The 27646-nt window shown below is 27.5% G+C and overlaps 1 protein-coding gene across 3 annotated transcripts in view; it reads right to left on the reverse strand.

Moving 5' to 3' along the window:
• The window catches only part of LOC101235613 (uncharacterized), a 56941-nt gene that overhangs the window by 24512 nt on the left and 4783 nt on the right, over positions 1–27646 (reverse strand). For 2 of the 3 annotated variants that reach the window (XR_010639232.1, XM_065800259.1), the window contains exon 2: positions 18720–18828. Coding sequence is in view for 2 of the 3 variants with exons in the window: in XM_065800259.1 (XP_065656331.1) it covers positions 18720–18828 (109 nt within the window). In the remaining variant the exon portion in view is untranslated. Of the gene's footprint in view, positions 1–18719; positions 18829–26311; positions 26536–27646 lie in introns of those variants that run through there. The other variant, XM_065800258.1, reaches the window with a different exon arrangement.

Below are 27646 nucleotides of genomic sequence, written 5' to 3' on the forward strand. Positions count from 1 at the left end.
TAATAAATTTACTTATTTCAATACTTTCTAAAAGTGTGCGCGTTACTAAAGGTTAATGTGTATAAGAAAAATAAAAAGTTGACTTATGCTCTGTATTTGCTTTGGTTTTAATGTAGCTGAATTAATCTTTGTAGTATAATAATAAAAAATAAAAATTATATACTATATACAAATGTTATCAATGAAATCAAAGATATGAAGTTCACATTCTTTCTCATCCGGACCAATATAGGTGTCATCTGGTAAAATTTTGTTGGCATCTTCATTTATAGTATCATCTACCTTCACCGGTTGAATATCACCCTGATTTCCTGAGTTGATCACTGCTAGGATCAATGATAGATGGTGGGGGCACTTTGTATCTATCAAGGCCCTCTGGTTTAACAAGCGAATCTTTTGAGCCATTAGAAGTCATTAAATACCCAGTCATTGTCCAATGTTTCTTCCTTTGCTTATCCTACTTCGAAGTGTTTAAAGCTTTCCATGCTTCACCTGCCCAATGTGCAATCATAATTCGTCTCTTTTTTGCAGTGTAGGGCATTTCATTACTGAACCATCTATAAGAATGATTATCTCGATCAAGCCATTTTTGATGTTCAATGGCAATAAGTCTTTTCAGAGTGGCAGCATATCCTGCGTCAACTGGTTGCCAAAGGTCATTGGCACTTGGTAGACCGTACCAGAGAAGTAATTTAGCAGCAGCCACAGCATCTTTAAAATCCTCCTGCATCTGTCCCTTCAGATCCTCCTGCAAAAGAACAAATTTATCAAGCTTTTGTTCTTTGACAAATGGAAGGAGTGTTTTATCATACCAGTGCTTACAATCATTTTGGTCTAACCAAGCATTTTGTTGGAAGTAAACATGAATATCTTTGTGCCATGCTAACTTTTCATCTTTTGAAATGCGTTTTCCTTGACCTTCGTTTTGACCTCAAAAAATGATGGCTAGCTTTAGTTGCTCATCTTCTGGCCAAAACATAATTTGAAGGGAACATTGCCTTTTTTCGAATCCTGAGCCCGGTTGTGAGATCCATGTATTATGTGTTGCACCTTGACCTTTGGGTACATACTCGTAAGTTTTCTTATCATAAACAACAAAGGGAAGTGAGCTCTGATCAACATTGAGCCTTTGTCCAGGTTGGTACCATCTCCATTTTTTGTTGTAACTTGGATCTTTAGAACCTGTTCTGATACACTTTTCTGCATGTCACATGCCATTTCTGTAATAATGGTTCCATTTCTTTCCTTTTGTTTCTTTGTTTCGATCTCATTTTTAACTCTTTTTTTTGTAAAAATTGAACTATAATATGATGTTTTCCACATTTGTATCAATGTTTAATTGTATATTTTTAGCTTTACCCCAAAGCACGGAAAAGTCAGCAATATGACCTTTCGATCTAGCTTGTAAAAACTTTTTGTAAATAACTTGGTATAGTTCAAGATATTTTGTGGAAAGTCTTCCTTTCAGAAACAATTTACAATAGGATGATTTGGCATCTTTAATAATAGTTCTTCTTTTTTAAGCCATCGCGAAATCTGACTTTGTGTTACACCAAACAACTCTGCTATAGTTTCTTGATTTGCCTCATAACCATAGGCGTTAATTGCTTCTGCTTTAAAGGCAGCAGTATATTGGTGCCGTTTCTTACCAGCTAATTTACTAGACTCTTCCACTTTTTTTCATTGCACTAACAACTTTGTAAACTATGTTATTGAGCACATCTTTCATTGCTAGAGTGATAAGTTCTTCATTACTTTGAAGAACTTGTGATTGTGAATGCTTACAATCTTGTTTGCTAATTCTGTGAATGACTTTAACATGAAAAGCTTTCATGTTAAAGTTATTCCTTGTTGACTTTTAAACAATTTTTTGCAATGTTCGCATTCAACACTAGTTTCAACAGCTTCTAACGGCAATCAGATTGCACTCATTTCTCCTTTGTAAATAACATTTTTTGTGAAACCAAACGCTGCCAATGTAGCGTGCATTCTCTTTATTCTCTTTGACATTATTATTACTACTTTTAACAGTATCTGAAAATAAGACTTAAAAATAAAATAAATATTTTGAATATGGTGTTAAATAAACTACACATAAAAAGCGAGAGGAAAAAAAAGAGAGAACACTTAAGAGCGACTCTTAAACTTTATGCTTTTCTGTTCAAGAATTGAGGTTTGCAACGCAATAACTTCTTTACTTCATAAAGTTGTTGCATTGAAAAACTTAAACTTCGTTTTTTGTTATTTTTGTTGGTTTAAATGTAGAAATATAAATATTCAAAATTTTTGGCTAAATAAAATTAAAATCTTTTAAATGGTTTATCAAGGCTAAGGAATATGCTTACACATGCATATTTTTTTTCCAAATCTGAGCCTTCATATGCTTACAAGCGTTATGCTTATTAAAAAAAAAAAAACATGTATGTCATTAATTTTTTCTTAGATTTATAGGATTTAGGATGAAAAAATCAATGATATGTATATATATATATATATATATATATATATATATATATATATATATATATATATATATATATATATATATATATATATATATATATATTAGGGTGGTGCTAAAAATAACTTATTTTAAAAATGTCAGCTGACAACCTCTAAATGTGTTTTATATAATAAAATAATACTGGATTTAAAAAATTTTTGAATAAAAAATATTTTTACGGGTGCCACAAGGCCCTTATACATCAAACAGGTTCCTAATATTATTAAAAAAAAAGTTTTTCAAAAGTATGTCATGTTGGGTCTCAAAAGAAGCAAAATTTTATAAAAATTTCAAAAATAACAATTATTTTAAAAAAAAAATTGTTGTTTTATAGTTTATTGCAAAAAAATGACCTTATAAACTAAAAATGTAAAAAGTTTATTTTTTTTAATTATAATTTCAAAAAAATCTTAAATAATAGTTTTTTCATAAAATAATTGTTATTTTTAGAATTTTTATAAGATTTTGCTTCTTTTGAGACACAACATGATATACTTTTAAAAAACTTTTTTTTTTATAATATTAGGAACCTGTTTGATGTATAAGGGCCTTGTGGCACCCGTAAAAATATTTTTTATTCAAAAATTTTTTAAATCCAGTATTATTTTATTATATAAAACACATTTAGGGGTTGTCAGCTGACATTTTTAAAATAAGTTGCTTTTACCACCACCCTAATATATATATATAAATTGTTGCATTTGGGAGTATGGAAGGTAAAAAAAGTTTTCTTTTGTCAACAAATACGTCACTTATAATAACATTTGACTTTCGCCCAACATTTCCGTGCTGTCAGAAAGTTAAAACCATTAATTTAATTACAAATTAATTGTTTTTTAAAAAAACTGCAAAAATGCAAATTTAATTGACCAGAATGTTTTTAAAAACATTCTGAATGTTTATAATAATATAAGCAATGCTTTTATTTATATTTTTTTTACTGTGAATCATGTACGGAGTGTTGTTACATCAACTACCTTATAGCCTGACTCGTAAGGTTTGGTTGGGGAAGGCAGTCTATCAAGTAATAAAAAAAAAAATTCCAGTCTTGCATTTTAATTTTTACTTTTTGTGAATAAAATACGGAAAAACTTTCTGACAACCAATTAGGGGTTTTATATATATATATATATATATATATATATATATATATATATAATATATATATATATATATATATATATATATATATATATATATATATATATATATATATATTAGGGATATGACTTTTTAATTTTTTTTCAAATAAAATGTTTCCTGTATCATAAATCGATGAACTTTTACCTAAAATCATGAAAAAAGGCCCAAATAGCTTTCTGCAACAAATAAAGGTCACCCCCAAAATAAAAATTTGATTTACCATTTTTATACATTCATTTTTGACCGATGTTTTAATCTTAAGCTTAATTCTCAGCTTAATTCTATTTATTTCATTATTTTGTTATGAATTTATAAATATAACGCCACACGTTACCATGGCAACGAAACGGCCGTGTGCCGGCAAATACTTGGAATTGTTATGTGATGACGTCATTGTGTTACCACGGTGATATAGACGACTGTAACAGACTGTAGAAGATTATAGAACTTAGTAGAACATTCTGGAAGCTCTAAATAATTATATAAGCAAGCTGCTGTCAGAGCTCAGTGTTGATAATGTGAATAGTTCTATGAAGTACTCTGCGTGTAACTGAGCTAATAAGGAACTACTGTAGCGAACTAAAGACGCTGTAAGTGTACGAAGTATAAGTAGTTGTAGCATTATCGTTAGGATACGGACTGGATTATCGAACTGTTATCAACATTGACTGGATTATCGAACTATAATTGGATTACTATACAGTTAAAGTATTTTTAAACGACTTTTAAGTATTAATTAAACGACTTTATTAAACGGATATTTACGCTCAGCTATCCGTAAAGTTGTAACAATATTATATGATGTCTCACAAGAAAAGTCATACCACAGTAACAAAGAACAAGAAGACTTCGACTAAAAATTTGGTGAGATTTCAAGAGTCACACAGAAGAAGAGGAAGCGTGGCTGTAGAAGAACATTCACTCGATGAAAAATCCAGAATACCACTTCAATTGCAGATCGTAGGAAGATACCAGTTTCTCGGAGCATATGTTAAAGGAAGAAAAGAACGAATAGACCAAATTTCTAAAGAAATTACAAAATTGTGGGACAATAAACTGAATTTTCCACGTGTGTCTGATCAAGTGATAAGAGCAAAGCTTATGAAGGTGCTGAAGGTCTATGATGAATGTGTCAAGCGTGGAAAATATGATGTTCTCAATGCATTATTTGACATCACGAAAGTGAATGGCCAGTGGTTATCCTCGGAAGATAAACGTCTATACCACCTACAAAAAGAAAGTAAAGGACAGGTGGGGTACTCAACAGGACAAGTGGCAAGTAAAGAAACCATTCACCCTTCCAAGAGAAGGAAAGTCCAGTCTGGAACAGCAATACCTTCCACATCACAAGTCCTGTCTACCACAGACAGTGGTACTGAATCTGAAAACTGCAAAAGTAAGAGTGAAGATGATGAAGACGACGACGGTGATAAAGACGATGATGAGGACACTCAGAAAAAAACTAGAAAGCACTACAAAAGTAAATTTGCTGTAAGTATGGTTACATCAAGTGGAGTTTCCACAAAGAAAGCTGCTAAAATATGCAATGTATTATCACAACAAGGTATTGATATTCCAACTCCAAGTCAACCAGCAATTTACAAGTCCATATTCAAAGAGGCAGGTAAATTAAAAAAAGAAATGATACAACAACTTAAAATGGAACAGTGGTCCTTACACTTTGACGGCAAACGAATAGATGATAAGGAATATCAGGTAGTTGTACTTCAGAATGAAAGAACTGACGTGAAACTTGATGCACTGCGTTTAAAAGATGGCAAAGCTGAAACTGTTGCTGAAAAAATTGCCAAACTTATTGATGAATACAATTTGTGGAATTCAATTAAGATGATCATTACTGATACAACAAACGTCAATACTGGGAAGAGAAATGGAGTTGTTGTGAAGTTGCAACGTATGTTTAAATTAAAGGGTGTCACAATACCACAATTTATCGGTTGTCAGCATCACGTACTAGACAGGATTCTCCGTCTGGTGATGGACGAAGAACTTGGGGGTGATACCAAATCTCCAAACATTGAATATCCATTTGTGTCTGAACTGTTGAATAAGTATGATGAACTGAAGGATAAGTTTGTGAATGGAACTGTAGAAATTCTTGATAAATCAGGGTGGAGAGACGATATGAAGTTTTTGTACCATTTAACAAGAGTGTTTAGGTTCTATGAAGAACAAAGAAACTTCCCTCTGATTCACTTTCAGAACATTCCTAATATGAGCAATGCCAGATGGAACTCAAGAGCCATTCTCGCCATTCTGGCGTTCATTCTTATGCCTGAAGTGAGAAAGAATTTGGAGAAGGTTTGCAGGTTCATTTCATATGAGTGGGCAGAACATTGGTTTAGTAGTCAAAAGTACAATGACAATGACTTCAAGAATTTATCTGATGTATTGAAGCCTTACAAAAAGGCATTGCAGTCATTCAAAAATCACTGGAAGAAAGAGCCATCCGTCATCGACATACCACGAAGTAATCAGATAGCTGAACGTGCAATCAAGGTGATGCAAGACCTGTATGCTTCCTGCAGAAAGAAAGACAAACTGCAACTTCGATTCATTCTAAGTAATAAGCGCTAGACTCTTTATGAGACGTGAGCATCATGTGACCCATGTACTAAACACAGTAGGCCTATAGACACAGACAGTTATGTATATTGTTGTACTAGACGCTTTGATACTGTTAATTTTGTAATACTTGTATAATTATATATCACATAATGTTTTTTGTTATATCACAGTACATGTTGCATAAATAAATAAAATAACAACAGGAGTATGACTCTTACAACATCTTCAGCCTTTAATATTCATTTACTGTACAAAAGTGTACCTATTAAAAATTCGATTTTTTGGTTTTGGGGTGACCTTTTTTCAAAATATGTCAAAATGAAACATCTATTCGTTCTTTTTACATAAAAGTTCATTGAATTACGATACAGGCCTAGTAGGTTGCAAAAAAGTCATATCCCTAATATATATATATATATATATATATATATATATATATATATATATATATATATATATATATATATATATATATATATATATAAAAGAAAGAAAAACTATTTATACATCAAAAAAAGATCGGCAGTTAAAGATTTTTTATTTTTTCATGTATTTCTTTTGATTTGTTTCATTTATTTCTTCAGTTTTCTTTCATATATCTCTTAGGATTCTTTATTTACGATTTATTTTTTAGTTATGTTGCTATGCGATCTTGTAGTAATGATTTTTCTTTATTTTTTAGCGTATAAAGTTTTATTATTTGTTGTTAGTCATTTACTGTTTTATTTTTTAGTTATTATTTTTAAATAGTAAAATCTAATTTTTTATGCAGTTATATTTTTTATTTTTATTTTAGCCATTTATTATATATATATATTCTACCGTGCACTATTATTACTTTTTTTTCTTTAGTTATTATTTTTAATTTTATGTTGTTGTTTTCTTGATGTTTTTGTTTTCTTGCCAAAAGAGCTTAACATAAAGAAAGAGCTTAACATAATTTTTTGTTTTGTTTGTAATGTTTGTTGTAACTTTTGTTTTGTTTTGATTTTCTCAGTGTTTTTCTGTTTATATTTTATTTATTTACTTTGTCATATTATTTGCAATATATTTTGGTTATTATGTTATAAGAAAAATATATTTACTAAATCTTTACAATTTTTTTTAGTAGTAGTTGTTTTTATGTCATAGTTAGTTGTTACATTTTGTCAGTTTATTACTGTTTGTAACTGTAACTTTGTATGTTTAAACAATTGTTGTATGGAAAGTTATGCCGATTCATTTAAATTGTTATAACTACTATTATTATTACTATTGTTAAAATAACATGTAATTATTATTGTTAAAATAAAATGTAATTATTATTATTATTTATTATTATTATCATAAATAGTATTTTTATTATTATTACAATTACTATTTTATTCATTACCATTAGGTGTTTACTTAATATTAGTAATTTATACTATTTGTAAACAACCTTGATATCTAATACCAAATATTTCAGAAATATATTGATTCATATAATATATTCATACATATATATGTATGTATGTATGTATGTATCTAAGGATGTAATTTCCTAATATATTTTAGGCACTTTAATTCCTAATATGTGCATCTTAATTTTTCAGAAAAGGAAAACAAAGATTATTGAAAAAAATTATTCTACTATAACGTATATAGATACATTTGTTACCCTTTTTTTGGTTACTTTACTATTACTAAATTACTCAAAAACAATCAAAAGCAGGCGACTAAGTAATAAAAAGATAACAACAATATCCAATGCAATCAATAACACTAACAAACAGTTCAAAATAAATGACAACTTGATTAACATTTAAGCAACACATTCAGTTATTTACATACTTTTGACTATTTTGTTGATGAAGTTGTTAACTCTATAAATAAATGTAAAAAATAATTTTGTTCAAAAGTTTGCAACAGCAGTAAATAAACTTAAAGGCACTGAAAGCTGAGTTTTCATTTGAGGCATCGCATAAGAGAACCAAAAACTTATTATTATTAAAAATTTATTATTTAACGCACTTAAAACTATAAAACCGAGCTCAGTACCTAGTGGACGCGTATTTTCAATTGCAGGCAATTTTGTGTCCAAAATTAGAACAAGACTTAGCCACCATTTGGTGGCTAAGTCTTGTTCTAATTTGCTGAGTTATCAGTATAATTACTGATAACTCAGCAAATGACTCTATATGTATAATGGTTGTGCAAACCAGGAATTACTGGAAGTTGTTGATTAGTTATTTACTGCTGTTGCTTCATCTGCAAGAGTTGAAAGAATGTTTTCATCATTTGGTTTTGTGCATTCAAACTTAGAAATAAACTAGAAATTAATAAAACAGGTAATTTGATTAGAAAGAACTGGAATTAATATAGTTGTAAATATACTATCTATTTGTGGTTTTTTATAATTATAATTGTTTTTTATTATGATTAATTGATTTTTATTATGATTGATTGATTTTTATTATGATTGTTTGAAGTAGTTTTTTTTTTATTATTATTATTATTATTATTATAATTACTTGTTTGGCGTAGTTTTTTTTTAAACATGATTGCTTGTTCAAAGTAGTTTTATTTTTTTTTATTATGATTGCTTGTTTGAAGTAGTTGTTTTTTTTAATCCACTTTTGGTCTTATTGATGGTTCTCTTTGCAGTGAAAAAATATAAAAATTAATTTAAAGAAAAAAAAACATTAAAAAACCTAGACTTTTTGCTTCGATAAATTAACAAAATATTTTTTAGCTGTGACTTATCTATCTATGACTTTCTATGATTATCTCTATAAATAGTATAATCCTAAATACTATATTGATGAAATATTGAAACTTTAAACAGTTGAACAAAATAAAATAAGACTGGGTCCTACTTGTATAAGAAATTGATTATATATTTAAAATTTTGTAGACTGTAGACCTATCTGAATTTGTCAAGCTCTGTTTTATTGTCTCCATTCAAGCTCTTGGTATCAAGAAACTTTTGGTAACAATGAGTACTTAGTATCAAGAAGCTCTTGGTATTAAGGAGCACTTGGTAGTCATAATGCAGATTCAGGTGCAGCTGATCTTGGCAGAAATTAAGAACATTAGTTACCATGGCTTTTTTCAGATGATACCTTCTGCTGTCTAATAGTTTGTCATGACCACAGACACCTCTTTTAATTTCTAAAAAATTGAAACTAACTACTTATCTATTTATTAGTCCAGGCATTAACTTCCAATACCAGTGGAAAAGCCTAAGAAACTGTTGTTGACTCCTTCTTTTTGGCAGCTTTTTTTTTCAACTTCCTCAGATCAGATGTGAAGGGAACTAGTACAGACATTGCTCTTCAGTTGTTAACCTGGCTTTAAGCAAGAGGTATGGCAACTTCTATGAAGTAATGATGATTGACTTTATAGTTCTGTATGATTTTTTGGCTGAAAATCTGCAGACTTTCATTCAACGTACTTGAAGAAAATCATTCATGTTGCAATTTTATCCAAACATGGTTTTATCCCCCATTTAAATCTCTTTTCCTCTTTAATCTCTCGTTTCCTTTTTTCTCTGTTCTAACCAACCTAATTTTTGTCTACTCGTGACATCTTTATTTCTTGTCAATTTCTTGTCACCCTATGAAGATTGAGAAACTCAAAATCTCCTTTACTTATCATCAATTGCATTGCATCCTGACGAAAAATATCAAACAAACCTTTAAGTATGATCTATAAAAAGATTTGATTTTCTACTTTTTTAACACACTTTAAGGACTTGAACTTTTTGAGGACAGTGTACCTAATGTGCAACTTCCTTACTTTCTTGAGAATGTGAAACAATTAGGGTTTGGACAAAAACAGACTTTTTGAAAAACTGGTTTTTGACTTCTGAATTCACAAAAAAACCGGGTTTCAAATTTTTAAAATAAAAATTGAATAATGAGAATACGTAAAAGTAATACAAAACTTATAAATAATATTTATTTCACTTATTGTAATATAGGAAACAGGAGTTTTAAAAAAACATAAAATGTCCACCAAATGGTGGCTAAGTCTTGTTCTAATTTTGGACACAAAATTGCCTGCAATTGAAAATACGCGTCCACTAGGTACTGAGCTCGGTTTTATAGTTTTAAGTGCGTTAAATAATAAATTTTTAATAATAATAAGTTTTTGGTTCTCTTATGCGATGCCTCAAATGAAAACTCAGCTTTCAGTGCCTTTAAGTTAGTGAGGCTTTTTGCAGGCTTTTCAAGAAACTTATTAATTGAACTTTCCATGACCTCTTTTAAAAAATCTTTACTCTGATGAGTAGTTTCTTCAATTCCCTAGCAACAATTGATGATGAAGAGCTCAGCATTTTCCAATTGTTTTTGAATTTCAAATGTAGTTTCACATTTAACCTTGTTCGAATCTCTGGGATTGATGAAATACTTATCCAAGACTCTCAGTTTGTTTTTTAACCTCTTTTTTAACTCCAACTTTTAAAGGCAGGTTGCATAGTTACAAGGCAATTTTTACAATTTATTTTTTTGAAACTATTGTCATATTTAATATTTTGTTCTATAAGTGACACTTCTATATGTATTAATAGTTAATCATATACTTATATAAAAATTTATTAGATAAATACTGATATAAATTAGATAAATTAGATAAATACTGACATAAGCTGTGTGCAAACTTTACAGAATTTGTAAAATCTTGATGATAAATTTGTTAAGACAAAAATGAGATAGATTTTTAAGCTTTAATTCTTTTTTGTTAAACTATAAAACTTCACATAAAGGCACAAAACAACAATCTAGATAATATAGTTAAACCAGTGCATAAAAGACTGTAACTCCCACATGCCCCCCTCCTCCTCCCCCCAAATAAAATGATTTCAGAAATGGCTTGATCCCCACCACGTCCCTGGTAGCACCACACTTAACTTGTTTCTCCACTCAGCAGCCTTGGGAGGTAAATTAACATTAAAATTAAAAAAATAAGTGACACAACAATTTTTGAATATCACTTTATTTGTGTTCACCTTGTTTAATTTTATCCTAAAAAAAGAAATTGATTTAAAATAGTCACTTGCTGTAAAAGGCATTTCTTTGAATCCATGAACTTAGTGATGGACGTAAGACATAAGCTACTTTAGTTAACGCTAAGAAAAACTATTTTATTCAAGAACTAGTAAAAGTTCAAGTTGCAAGTATTTGTAAATGTTAAATGAAAACTGTTTAAAACATTATAAACATTTTGCAACTATACTTAAGTAATTTTAATTTTTAGTAGTTTTTAATGTTTAATGTTATCCCAAAGTGCCCAGACAAGTTATGTTTACATCAAAATAATTCTTAAAAAAAAATCTCATATTAATTCAACTTTCCAGAACAAATAATTTATCGAGATATAAGCAAAACTTTATAATTTTGAATGCCATTATTTTCTTGAAGGTAAGTTCAGGCTTTTTTATTTTTTTATTTTTTTAAATACTGATCTGATTAATGCGCTTTTGTAGTTAATAAATGACGTCAATACAAAAAAGTTTGTTCAAATAACTTAAACTCAAGCTATAAACGTAATGTTTGGGTTTTCTTTAGTGCAATTAATTTTTATGTAGAAGAATGTCGTTATATATAACCTTTTATAAAATGAACCAAACTTTTATAACCGAATAAAAATAATACCATCAGTAAGTAAACGCTTTGAAAGTCTAACTTATATTTATTTTATTTTAAAACAAAACTAATATTAGTGCTATAAATATAAGATATGTAACCTTAAAAACTATACTAATATTTGTAAAACAAGTTCCTGCTAATAAAGTCTTAAAACCGAAAAATACTATTTTTTTTTTTTTAGTCAAAATAGTAAAAATATATTTGATTTCATGGTAGATATGTTAGATATTTCATGAAAATGAAATATCTAAATAGAAATAAAACAAAGTAGAAAAGTGGTAATCTTCATTTAATTACAATTTTTATTTTGTCAAGTCTCCAGTTTAAAAATGTACTAAAATCTATTTTGAACATTTTTTTATAAAGAAAAAAGCCCAATCTAACTGTGTGAAAAAACTATGCAGTAATTCATGGAGTTAACCTCTCAACCGCAAGTATAATAGCAAATCAACAAATGTTTTTTGTTAATATCTCAAATAAATTGTTTTGGTAATTTTAATAAACTCAAAACATACTTTCTAATGTTTATTTACAAAATAAACATAGCTTTGTCTCGGTACTTGGTAACCCCTTTAAATTATTTTGAACAATTTTTAATCCATATTTACAAATAGTGTATTTGCAAAATTAAAATAATAGTAATTACACTTATTAAACGCTTATGTCTTGTATTCATACAGCTATTGTCTACAAAACATAAGCATTTAACAAGTGTATTTACAATTATTTTAAATTCCATTTCTTTTCAAATATTAGCAATTCTATTTATTTAACTTTTACTAAAGCATAAAAATTTTCAAGCTGCTTTAAAGCAACTTTTAAATAAAAGAGATAATTACAGTAAACTTAATGATTAAAAAAAAGTATATACCATATATATATATATATATATATATATATATATATATATATATATATATATATATATATATATATATATATATATATTTTTTTTTTTTTTTTCAGTTTATATATATATATATACATATATAAACATATATATATATATATATATATATATATATATATATATATATATATATATATATATATATATTATATATATATATATATTTATATATATATATATATATATATAATATATATATATATATATAATATATATATATATAATATATATATATAATATATATATATATATATATATATATATATATATATATATGTATAAATAAATATACATATATATATATGTATATATATATATATATATATATATATATATATATATATATATATATATATATATATATATATATATATATATATATATATATATATATATATATATATATATACAGGGTGACTAGAAAGTTCTGGCACTCATTTTTATTAGTTTATTAGACTTAAGCAAATGTATTATTTGTCAATATTTTTGTTTCCATTTCATTCCTATGTCAATTCTTAATCGTATTCAGGCATATTTTTTATTTAAATCTATTTTATTTTTAGTATGACAGTCACAAAAGACAATCGAGTTTCTATAGAGCATTTGTTCTTTAGTGGATGCACTGGAGCAGAGAGAGCAAAAAGACTTAAAATTCCTCGAAGAACTATCTATAACAATTTGAAACGTTTAAAGGAGACAGGCAGCACCCAAGACAAGCCTAGAAGTGGAAGACCACCGACATCAAGTAGCAAAATTATTATCAAAAAAGTGTGTGATAGAATTCGTTGAAAATCCAAGGAGGTCGATGAGAAAAATGGCAAATGATTTGCAAATAGGTCGTGAATCCCTGAGAAAAATATGCAAGGATAAGCTAAAACTTATCCCATACAAGATCCAAAAAGCTCATCTTCGCACAGACAAGTAAACTAATAAAAATATGAAGAAAGTAAGAATGGAAAGATGCAAGCTTTTGCGCAAAATGTTTTTCTTTGACGCGCCAAAGAAAAACATTTTGCGCAAAAACTCAGGAATTGTTTTCACTGATGAATGTTTATTCAATGTTGAAGCTTTCTTAAACCATCAAAATGATCAGATATTGTCCAGAAGTATCAGTGATGCAAACATGAAGGGTAGAATCGCTTCTCGTTCAGGACATCCGCAATCCGTTATGGCTTTTGGAGGGATAACTTTGGATGGTAAAACTCCGTTAGTTTTTGTGGATTCTGGAGTTAAAATTAACAGTCAAAACTATTTAAATGATGTCCTTATAAAAGAAATACTTCCATGGTCCCAATCACACTTTGGTACAATGCCCTGGACATTTCAACAGGATTCAGCTCCTGCCCACAAGGCAATTTTCCAGATTTTATCAGCGCCCAAGAATGGTCTCCCTACTCGCCAGATCTCTCAACCCATTGGATTATTCCGTGTGGTCAGTTTTGAAAACCAAGGCATGTCCGATGCCTCATAGGAATTTGGACTCTTTGCACCGAGCACTTCAAAAGGAATGGAATAATCTTTCTCCAGAATACCTGCGCGCTGCAGTCAATGATTTCCCCAAGAGACTTAGGGTCTGTATCAAAGCTAAAGGTAGTTATTTCGAAATCTAATGTTGTAATGTGATTGTTAGTTGTTAGAATAAAGTTTATTTTTAATCTTATGCGCCTTTTTTAAATTTAGTCATTTTTATGGCAATTTTACTATGTGCCAGAACTTTCTGGTCACCCTGTATGTATATATATATATATATATATATATATATATATATATATATATATATATATATATATATATATATATATATATATATATATATAGAACTCCTATATGTTGTCCGAAAGTTTTTCCATATTTTGTTGACAAAAAGTAAAAATTAAAATGCAAGACCGGATTTTTTTTTTTATTAATTGATAGATTGCCTGCCCCAACCAAACCCTCAGTCGATGTAGCAGCACTCCGTTGCGAGTAATGCTATTTGTCAGTCGATATAGCAGCACTCCCTTGCAAGTCAGGCTATTTGTCAGTCGATGTAGCAGCACTCCCTTGCGAGTCAGGCTATTTGTCAGTCGATGTAGCAGCACTCCCTTGCGCATGATTTATAGTAAAAAAAATAAAAATAAAAACATTTTATTAAAAAAAATAAAAATAAAAACATTTTATTAAAAAAAATAAAAATAAAAACATTGTTTATATTGTTAAAAACATTCAAAATGTTTTCAAAACATTCAGAATGTTTTTAAAAACATTCTGGTCAATTAAATTTGCATTTTTTGTGGTTTTTTAAAAAAACTGTAATTTGTAATTAAATTAATGGTTTTGACTTTCGTCCAACATGCAAATGTTGGACGAAAGTCAAAAAAAATTAAAAGTGACGTATATGTTGGCGTAAGAATCACTTTTTTCCTTCCGTCCTTCCCAAACACAACAAACTATATATATATATATATATATATATATATATATATATATATATATATATATATATATATATATATATATATATATATATATATATATATATATATATATATATATATATATATACAGTTACAGTGGTCATCACTAGGTGACCACTGAAACTGCATAAATTAGTAGACTTCATGTGCATATACAGTTAAAATCAACATTGTCCTTGGAAACATTGTTGCATCACTACTGCATTTGAAGTTTAGCTATGTAGTTGCACCATTACCGCATTTGAAGTTTGTAGGTTTGAAAAAAAAAATTTATTACTATAACTGATGAAAAAAATCAAAATTTTTATTAGAATAAATAACTCTCATCAGTATTTTTTTTTTAAATGAATTTTTAAATTGATTTAAACTTCTTTGTAAGTGTCTATTTTAGTTTGCTAATTTTTTTTTATTCCGATTCACTCCTAACAAGGCTGCAAGCAACCACTATTAAGCTGGGAGTTACTAGAAAGAAAAAAAAAATTGAGTTATAGAGCAAGAAAACAGTTAACAGAAGACTTGATAAGTTGTAAGTTGTACGAGTCAAGAAAACATAAAGATGGGAGAGAGTTCCAAAGGGTTGAAGTGTGGGGAAAAAACTAGACGAATAAAAGTTTTTAAAACATACAGGGACAGATACAGTAAAAGAATGAGACTTTGTTGAATGACGAATCAAGTGTAAATGAGTTTTAGCTGATGGAACTAGAGATAATAGCTCCTTTGAGCAGAGATCATGATAGTATTTGTAGAAAAGAGAAAGAAATGCAACTTATGACGTTGGAAAAAAGGCTCATGCTTAGCAGATAAAGTGGGTCCAACTACATTTACAATGCATTTTTGAATCTTGTCTAGGAGAGAAAAAACATTAGAAAAACCAGCCCAAATATGAAAACAGTATTTCATACAGGGAGGAGTAAGAGATTTGTAGATGTAGAGAATAGAATCAGAAGTGAATGCTGTCTGGACCAGAAGCTGTTGAAGAGTTTGATTGAGATATTACTTGAACAATGGAAGCTAGAATGATTTGAATGTCTAACAATGAGTTAACTTGTTTAATTGAAATGAAAGGAAGAGAATAGCCATAAGGTTCAAGAGTTGAATTAAAAGAAAAGTTCTTAACAAATAGTTATGTTTAATCCTTGGGAGAGGTAATAAGATCAGTGAATGAGACCCATGAATCAGAGAAGGAATGTTGGAGCTAACCTTGTTAATGACGTTGTTGAAGTCTCTTAAGTATAACTTCTGAGACAAGACACAGGATTTATTGCAGGGTAGGCATTAAAAACCCACCCAAAAAAACCTTCCCAATAAAACTCGCCTAAAAAAACCAATAAAACCTGGGCAATCTGGGTTTTATTGGGTTTTTTAATTTAAAAATATTTTATAAATTTATGAACTATTACAACCAACATTAACATTATAACTATTATATTAATAACTAAACTAATCATAAACTATTAACTAAGTTATTATTAACTAAGTTATTATTAACTATTATTACCAACTATTATAATCAACAACAACAGCTATAACAAAAAGCTATCAGAGTAAATATAACAAACAGCTATCAGAGCAAATATAACAAACAGCTATTAGAGCAGGTTTACTAATATTTGAATCATTATTTGGAAATTCAATATTACAATTTTTATTCAAATATTTTTACAGATTGAGATTGTCACTTTTTAATCTTTTATGTTATTCACCTCCCTGACAAGGCCACTACAGTCAAGGAGACTATCTTATTGTAGTTACAACCCTCTCCCAACTCTTAAACTCTAAAACACAAACCTTTATGAACAAGGCTGCTGCCCTAAGAAAGTTTGTTCATTTAAATTTTGAGTTCAAATTCAAAGTTCAATTGAAACTTCTGTTACTTCCTCCCATTTTCCTTCTTTTCCCATTTCTTATTGATACTTTTAATTATAAAAAATATTACTTTTAAATCTATTATAAATTAATACATATAGCTTTAATGTGAAATTTTTTTCTAATTTAATTTTTTTTAATTTCAATTTTTTTTTTCTTTTTCAAAATAATTTGAAAAATTCTTGTTATAAGTTATTAAATAACATTTTACAAAATAAATTTTTAATAAAGTTAAAGTAGAAAATTAAATTAATTTTTAATATCATTAAATAAAAATAAATTAAAAAATTTAACAGATACACAATAAAAATAAAACCCTAAAAAACCCAAATTTATCCAATAAAATCCAAAATTACCCCAAAAAACCCACAGGGTCTGTTTTCTTTTAAAAAACTGGGTTTTTACCAACCCTGATTTAGTGAACTGAGAATAATGGAGCTTAGCATCAGTGCCAGTAGGGTCAGTGGTGTAAGAGTCAAGCCATTCAGTGTGATGAGCATTAAGTCACCAACAACAACAATATTGGCAGAGGGTTAAAGAAAAAGAGCATGATTAATTTAATCAGAAAACATCAAAAATCAACACTGTTGAGTGAAAAAGATGATCAGAAAACAACTATCAACACTGAGAACTGAAGAAGGAATAGCGGAATTTAAATAAGCCACATTAAGAGCAAGTTTTGTAAATTTTACAAGAGGTAAGATTCACTGACAGAAGGTTGCTTTGCAAACCACGAATACTCATAAAAGATATATTAAAACAGTTAGGTGGTAGGGATGGTTTTTCATATTTAATATTTTGGGTTACTTTTAACATGATTCAAGTTTAAAGAGAACTTGACTCTTTCATAGATAGAGCACAGCCTCCTAAGCAATGAGCTATGCAGTTGTCTTAATCCTGTTAATTATCTTTAAGTTGTACCATAGGGCTTCTTATGTGGCCTCGACAATGCGCATTAAAAGCATTAACATGGACACCATCCATGCACAACATGGCACTAGTAATATTGCAGCTGTTGATGGAATCAGACACTCTGAGAGCTACCACAAAGTTTGGGAAACCTTATTATAAGCCGATCTCAGAACCATTAAACTGATTTAGAGCTGTACCCTTATTAGGAGATAACACAAATAGTTGCATAGCCACTATCAAGGATACAAAGCAAAAATTTATGAATAGAGTCAAGAAGTGCCAGCATTCATTATCCTAGGCAGGGAACAATGTAATACAGATTTATATCTAAGTCAGCCTAATAGATGATGAAGGGGTTTAAGGATAGTCAGCAGATTTATTTTGCTTACCCCTTAATTCTTTGCCTAGGAGGCATTCTACAAGACAGTAGCTCGATGCAGTTTACATCTGCCCAAGATGAGTATTTTTATCAAGACACCATCTTTAGCTTTTACTCAATCAAGAGCCCCAAGGCAGGGAACTTTTAAGTCAGGGTTTGTTTCTCCTAGCCTTTGCCTAAAAAAGCAAACCTTACAAAGCAGTAGGGCATGGGGCAGAAAATACTGGAAATGATAACAGGGTAATCATGATGATCCTGAACTTGATCTGACATGGCATTAATTAAGAAAAAAAAATGTAAAGGTTATCACATAAAAATATCAAGCAAACAAAAAATGAGATATACTTACAGAAGATTTAACACAAGCTTCATTCGGAGGTTTTAAATTTAAAAACATGTTGAATGAGTCGCAAGGATGGAAAGCAAATAACCATCTAACATTGTCTTTTGCTGTAAACCTAATAATAAAATATCTTTTGACAAAAAAAATATGAAAATAAATGAAAAAGCTAAATTTAAATATATATTGTCCATACATAAATATACATTTATTTTTTGAGGTTTAATACCTATGGTTTCACACTTGCATAATTTGGACAAGTATTCATTATGATTATTTTTATTTAAATTTGACATTATGAAGAGTTAAAAAAAAATTTTTACAACTAAATATCCTTCCTGATTACAACCTTTTTTTATGGGAACTAAATTTTACTAGATGGCACAAAAGACGCTACCTCTTTAGAGCAGTATCCATTATATTATTTGTAGAAAAGAGAAAGAGAAGCAACATTACTACGATGTGATAATGGTTGGATGTTGGCTGCAAGAGTTAGATAAAATTAAAAGAAGCAAAAAAAAAAACACAACTGCTGTATTTTTATCTTGACTCCGCAACAGTTAATTTTAAAAAGGTGGAACAAAAGTTTGTAAAATCTCTAGAGATGAATTTGCGCTAATTAAGTTTGCCTAAATACATCAAGTTTCTTTATAATAAACAACTATATTTATACTCGAGGTCACAAATCAAATTACGTAAACTAAAGTGTAAACTCAATGTCCGTAAATATTTTTTCTCCCTAAGAATTGTTAATATTTAGAATAACTTACTGTCTGACTTTATTAATGCCAAAAACATCAAGAGCTTTAAAATTAAAATTACCTCTATCAACTTCAACCTTAAAAAAATCTGCAGCGAAAAAATTTTCTCACACAATAAAAAGAAGCTATTCAAATATCTGTATAAATAAGTTTCTTTTTTGCAATATATTCTGATTATTTTGCAAAAATATATTTTTAAAAATATTTTAATTTAAGGGCTTTGTGGTTATCAACATGTGTCAATAACCACAAAGCCCTATTTACTCAATATAGATGTGTCTCATTTAAAATATTTTTTAAGAGTGTTATGGAGCCATAACACTCTTAAAATTATATCATAAAGTTTATTGGTTAAAGTTTAAACTAAAAGCAATCCTGTAAATAATATTTTGACATAATATAAAGTACCCCTTAAACAAATAGTTACAGCACTTAAGGTTAATGTTTATCAAAAACTTCCCAGATACCCAGTGCCAGATACTTCAACAAAAAAATACCCAGTGCCAGATACTTCAACAAAATGGCAGATTCCAGGTACTCTGGAAAACAGCAGTATTACCCATTACTCTGCAGTTTAGCAGGGTATTTTATTTTGCATAACAATGAATGATCCCACATTTAAAAATTACCATTGTGCGAGCAACAGCATTTGTTTTAATTAACTTATCTTGAATTGCGCATGAAATAAAATACATACCTAATATGCATAGTATGATACTATTGTACCCTATTGTAAACATGATGTAACTTGAAAAGGTGAACACATCGTTAAATATGTATATTCACAAGAGACACCATGTTAAAATAAAGTTCTAAATTTTTTGAATTTGCTAAAGTTTCAAATTTGATTAACTTAATAATAAATCCCATTCTTTATTGAATTTTATTTATTGTTTATGCGACACAATGATCGTAAAAAGTGACCAACGGAGCCGTCCAGTTACGTAGACTTGGGAGATGTGAATATAGAAGTAGATTGTAGATGATGTCATCGGGTAAGAATCATGGATGAATGTAAAGACTATTTTGTAGGAGGAATAAAACTTTAGGACTACAGGGAGAAGGTGAACAATAACTCATGCTCTAGTCATCATCATCTAGTCTTTATTAAACTTATTTAAAAATAGCTTAGCTTTTTTTATTAGAAAACTCATTCTTTATTCTTCATCAATTAGAGAACTTCTTTTAAAATGATTGCCTCTGAAATAGCTAAAAATGAAGTAAAAAAAAATGCTTTTGTAAAAAAAAAAATTGAATTTATCAAACATTGTGAAAAAAAGCTATGCAATCTACTCTAGAGAAATATGGAAGTAATAAAGGAAATGAGTGTTTTAAATTAAATCAAAAAAAGTTTAGATCAACTTGTAAATTTGTGAATACAAATTTACAACATTGTGTAAATTGTGAATTTACACAATTGTGATTAGTGAAACACAACTTTTTACTTTAGTTGATTAACCATCAATAAAATTGTGAATTTGGTAAAATTAGGTAAACTTTTAACTATAGTTGATAAACCATAAAATTGTGAATTTGGTAAAACTAGGTCTTTTTAGAGACCAGAATGTTATTTGTAGTATAACTTAAAAACTACATATTAATAACTTGTATTTATCAATGATTAAAAATATTACTTCAACACTTGGAAATGTTATGTATATTGCCTGCTCATTGTTGTAATGAAGGTAAAAGAAGTTATATTGGGGTGATTTGCCATAAGATAGACTAAAATAATCTTCAACAACATTCAGTATCTTTAGCATGTAGCAGTTTAAAAGGAAGACATACATATATTGTTTTAACTACTGCTTTGTATAAGATTCATACAACTTATAATATACAAAAAAAAAAATAGTTACTATAACAACAGACAGTTGTTCGAACTTAGTGAAAGCTTTGAAATTATATCTAATTTCAAAAAATTCAATGAGGACTATTTTTGCAATGAGAATATAAATTTGTATGAAATTTTGGAAAAAAATAATCATGAACAAGAAGAGAGTGACTTTTTGGTTCAGTTACCATAACATTTTAGATGTGCTAGTCATACACTTAATTGCAAAATATGTTGAGAAAATGGTACAAATTTTAGCAAATAATTTAAAGAAAATTTATTGGAAAGCAATGGGCAAGTGTTCATCATAATGGAGTAAATAAAATACAGCAAATAAAGTTACTGAAAAAATTTATAAAACGCTAGAATTTTATTTAAAAACACCAAACAAAACAAGATGGAACTGTACCTAGGATAGATTATAACAAATCAAAAGTATTTTACTTGTCTTCGTACTTTCGTAGGAAAAAAAGAACTAATCGTGTTTTTTACCTCGTTTAAAACTATTATGGCTTGATGGTGTCAAACATTTCACAGCAGAAGCCTGGTTAAAATCTTTGTTTGAAAATGTGGATCCTACTGCTATAGCGAAATCAAATCCTCTTTGCATATAGTAACAGGTACATCTAAAGAAGACTTTTTTGTCAAAAAAGTTAACTGTATTATTATACCCAACAGTATTAAACATCTTTTAAGAACTTAACACACCTCATACATTGAGTGTTCCTAGGAGCAGCTATTTTTGACAGGGTCTAATGTGATGACTAAAAAAATACATTATTTTTCTATTTGAAAAATTTTACTAAAACAAAATAAAGTTGGTATTTAAAGTTTTCTTTGTCTTCATATTTTTTTACTTGTTTTTTTTACAAAAAAAAAATTCAATTAGATTTTTATTTTGTATACTTTTTGTACCAAGCTGAAATTAATATATTATTTATATGTGTATAAATCATATGCAGATCAAACTAGGCCGGCAAGTTATATAATCCAAGCTTAATTACTTCGAAACTTAATTATTTAAAAAATTGAGACTTTGATATTTACTAATGTCTATGAAGAAAGTAAAACAAAAAAAAATCATCAGTTAATAAGATTTGAACTCTCATTCAACACTCACACAGGAAAAATTATTATGTTTAAACTCTTAACTGACGCTCTTTTAAATTAAATTACTAGGCTTGAACTATTATTTGAGACCTAAATTTAAAAAAATATTATTTTTTTGCTTTTATTTTCTCTAGTTTATCCTTTGTTTATTTTATCATTCGTTAAGATCATTTCTCTTTTCAGTTTATGGTATGTTTATTTTTAATTTTGTGTGTATATCTATATATATAAATCTTTGTGTATATATATATATATATATATATATATATATATATATATATATATATATATATATATATATGTATATATATATATATATATATATATATATATATAAATATATATATATATATATATATATATACATATATATATACATATATCCTTGTGTATATATATGTCTTTGTGTGTGTGTATATATATATATATATATATATATATATATATATATATATATATATATATATATATATATATATATATATATATATATATATATATATATATATGTATATATATATATGTATATATATATATATATATATATATATATATATATGTATATATATATATATATATATATATGCATATATATATATATATATAATATACTTATGCATATTTATAATATATTTATAATATATTTATGCATATATATATATATATATATATAAATATATATATATATATATATATATATATATATATATATATATATATATATATATATATATATATATATATACATATATATATGCAGGGCTTGTGATAAAGCAACGCTCATTCAGCTTATAATGAGAGTGTAACACTCATTTAAGAACATGGGATGGTGAAAATGAGAAGTTGTTTTATTGATTTTTTAATAAATATTTTGGATAAAAATTATTTGTTAAAGGTAAAACATGTTTAATTTTACAGTAAAACTCTGTCATCCTTCAATTAACAAGGCACTGATATAAAATATTAGGATTGTCATTTGCTTTAATCTAAAATACATGTTTCTGTTTCACACTAACTTAATGAATGAACAGTTGAAGTTGATACAGCTAATTTCTAGAATGGAATGTTTAATATTTTCAAGGGCACGTATTAACACAATATGCATAGAAAAATGAAATGAGAATAGGAAATTACAATACAAATGCAATATGAATAGAAAATAACTATAAGAAAATTAAAACTTGAGAAAATTTTCAATTTTGTAAAAATGTAAATTAAGATTTATTTGATTTGTTTGTAATATTCAACACATTGTTTATAATAAAAGAAATTTTTCTAACATGCTTTTGTATATTGTATAGGTTTTTTATTAAATATTATTTATCTTAAATTAAATTTCTTGTGTTATAATAATCTCTTAATTTTTTAACAATATAAATATGAACTTATTTTTAAAAAATTTAACTTAAAAATTAAAACAATATTAGGAAATAAGAAAACCGCAATCTGTTTCTCATTTAAGTTAACAACATAATATTATCAAACAAATATATCAAACTTTATTCTTCAATACTAAATCAATAAGAACTTATAAGCACTTGCGTTTATGTTTTACTATAAATAGTTTTGAAAAATCACAATCAGCTGCAAACAATATACCAGAAGTTGGAAAGCACAATGAGCTACTTCTTTAACATAGTGTCATGAGTGTGCTGTTGTAGACACTACTTTATAACATTTGTCAACAAAAAACATTTTATTTCAACTTCAAATCACATGATTGCTTTAGAGGATCTTTGGCACGCATAATCACGCTTGATGACGATGTATTACGATTTTATGAGCATGAAATAACTGGTGAAACGCTGACCAATTTTCTTTATCGCAAGCCCTGTATGTATATATATATATATATATATATATATATATATATATATATATATATATATATATATATATATATATATATATATATATATATATAGATAAGTTTAGCAAAAATATAGCTGAATAATATATGCCATTTTTTAATTTGGACGGCGCCCAAATTGGTGCCAAATACGGTCGACGCTGTCGAAAACTGTCTAGTATGGCCCTTGACAGCCTGCTAATTCGACAGGCTGTCAAGGGCATTGGCACAAGCTTGCCAGCCTTAGCCGACGTAAGGTTGACAAAAAAAAAAAGAAGGATTTTTTGCTTTCTGTTACGATAGGGTAATGATTAATTGATTATAAAAGGATTGCTTTATAATAGCATAGCTTCCGACAATAATATTTTAAAGAATGTATCATATAAATTTTGTGCAGTAAATTAAGTATATACCAAATTTATGAACTAGTGATTATTTAGTTTTGAAGTTGTTTGTTAACAAAAAAAACTTTTAGATTGCTCATAGAAAGAACACCTTTTAGAAATACAAATTTAGTTTATGTGCTGCAGGTGAAGACTTTAAAACGACAAATTTTTTAATAAAATGAGTAGACAGTTTACAGAGGTATTAACCTCTCCCAGGAATAAGCATTTAACTCTCCTACAGTAGTAGGAGCGGTGTTTTTTAATATTTAATTGTAGTATGAACTTGTAACTATATGTAAATTGATGGAGGGAAAACAAAAGTAAAAATCCTAAAAATAGTTGTTTTTTCTTATATATAAATTGTTTCTGTACAATGGTTGTTGTATTATTGACGTATTTTCATAATTTACTCATCATCAGAATTTTCTGTCCAATCATCAGAAATATTGTTCAAGTTGATGTTAGAAATCAAATCTTCTTGACAGTAAATCAGAAGATTTACTGTCAAAAGAAACAAGGGTTTGCAAAGCAGTCATTATTGAAGTCATTTTGTTTTTGCGTATTTTTGATTTCTTAATATTAGCATGGCTCTGTACCCGCATAGGATTATTTCTTACTTCGCTATTTGGGTATTGGTTCAAAAATAATTCTATAGCATGATCATAAAACCTTTCGTCAAAACTTCTTGTGCATTTTAAATGGAGAATGCTTTCTAACCCTTTATTAGAAATTTTATATATATATATATTTTATATATATATATATATATATATATATATATATATATATATATATATATATATATTATATATATATATATTATATATATATATATATTATATATATATATATATATATATATATATATATATATATATATATATATATATATATATATATATATATAATTATACCAAGACTAAACTTTCCTAATAGACTTTCTGATCTTAAATAATATTAAAAAACTGTAAGCATGTAAATAAACGGTTTTAACTAATAAAATAAATCAAAATTAGATTTTGAAACTTCATAAAATAATAATTGCGTTTAAATTGCGATTAAAAAAGCGTGAGAACAACAGGCATTTAAAATATTTTTTAACTTTTAAATGAACTTTGCTATGCTTGAATAAATTTGAGAAATAAAAAAAAAATAAATTGAAAAAAAGAATAAATTTTTGTTTTAATAAAACATGTCAAACTTTATATTTAATATTTAACGAACATTATATACTTTTTACATGTATTTCAATTTGCATGCTGACACTTTAGGATATTCAGGCCGGCAGTTGTATGCCGTCCTAAACCAAAGATAGGTCGGCTTTTAAAGCAAAGATAGGTTGGCATTTGCCCGACGCAAAAAAGCCGAATGTCTACCTGAATTTCGTAGACTGCATGTGTATATATATATATATATATATATATATATATATATATATATATATATATATATATATATATATATAGGGTATTAGAGAATTCAAAAAATAACCTACTAAATAGTGTTTTATTAGGAATAATTTAGAGATTTGAGGATTGTTAAAAATGAATCAAAAAATCTCTAGAATAAAAAATAACTCTGGGATTGCATGCTCTAAAAAAATTGTTTTCATAGAAACCTAAAAGCAGTTACCTTGGAACTCTATTTTAAAAAGTTGTTACCTTGGAACTCTTTTTTGAGTGTCATTTCTTATCAGTAAATCAAGTCCCATAATTTCATTTGTATCGCTCATTCGACAGGCACAACCTCGATAACCATCAACATAATCACACCTAATTGCTAGTGCTTTATTTATAAAACATAATAAAACGAAACAGGACAAAGCAATGAAGCCAACAACAGAATTCATTTGTTCTATTAACTAAGTATTGCTTTTTATTATCTATCAAAATTAAAATTAAAATCCATCATGCAATAAAAATTTTGATAAACTAAACATTCTAATCAATAATTGTATTACTTAATATGTATACTATATAAGTAAATTATCAAATAATTTCTGCAATATAAGTATTTATTAGGGTTTCCAGTTAGAAGTTTAATTTAAAGTTTGAAAAATAGTTGAACATGTTCAAACTTTTACAAAAAAAAAATTGAACTATTTAAAACTTTATTTTAGTTATATTTAGACTCAAAAAAGTAACACTAAGTATGCATAAAAGAATTTATTTGTTTATCATCAATTAGGATTAAAGTAAATAATATCAATGAGTACTCTTCATAGTTTGCCTTAGAAAAGTTAGTGCATCTAAAGATTTATCATTTAAAGAAATTCTTATTTTAGTAGCAAAAAGTCCAAGACTTGAAAAAGCTCTCTCAGCTTCTACAGGTGTAGGAGGTGTTTGAAGAGCTTTGAAAAGTAAATCTAAATATTTAGGCCTAGATTTGCTAGCTTCAAAAACAGCCATTTCCTTTTGAACAAGGTTTGTTCTAATTTCCTGATAGTCAAGTTTTATTTCAGTGTCTGATTATTCAATAAAAAGTTTGAGTTGTTGAGCTAAATTCAATTCATTTTTAATACTTTTTACGTTATCAGTTATGCTATCAGTATTTACTTCCTTGTCATCATCAGAGCTATCATCAGATGGCTGAAATAATCTCTGAATGAGATTAGCAGCAAGATTAGTAACCGTCTTTTTTTTTAATCTTGTTGCCAAATAGGTCATCTATATTTAAGACATCCAGATATGACAAATAGTTCATAAGATAAATTAAATGAATTTTTCTTCTTTTTAAATTACTCTATATTCAAATATCTGTTTAACAAGTTGATGTATTAGCTTGATAAAGTTTTTTTCTGGTAAATTTAATCACAATTTCAGAATACAAAAGATCATCATCTCAATTTGAAAGAGTATTAATGTCTAAATTTAGAGGTTTTAAAGCAACACAAAGTTCATTTATGACATCATTTTTAGTTAGAGGAAAATCAATATTTATACCAATCAGTGCTATTTATACTACTACTACTTGCAACTCCAAAAAACGTTCAAGCA

Source organism: Hydra vulgaris, chromosome 06 (assembly GCF_038396675.1).
Source record: "Hydra vulgaris chromosome 06, alternate assembly HydraT2T_AEP".
In the NCBI taxonomy this organism is placed as follows: Eukaryota; Metazoa; Cnidaria; class Hydrozoa; order Anthoathecata; family Hydridae; genus Hydra; species Hydra vulgaris.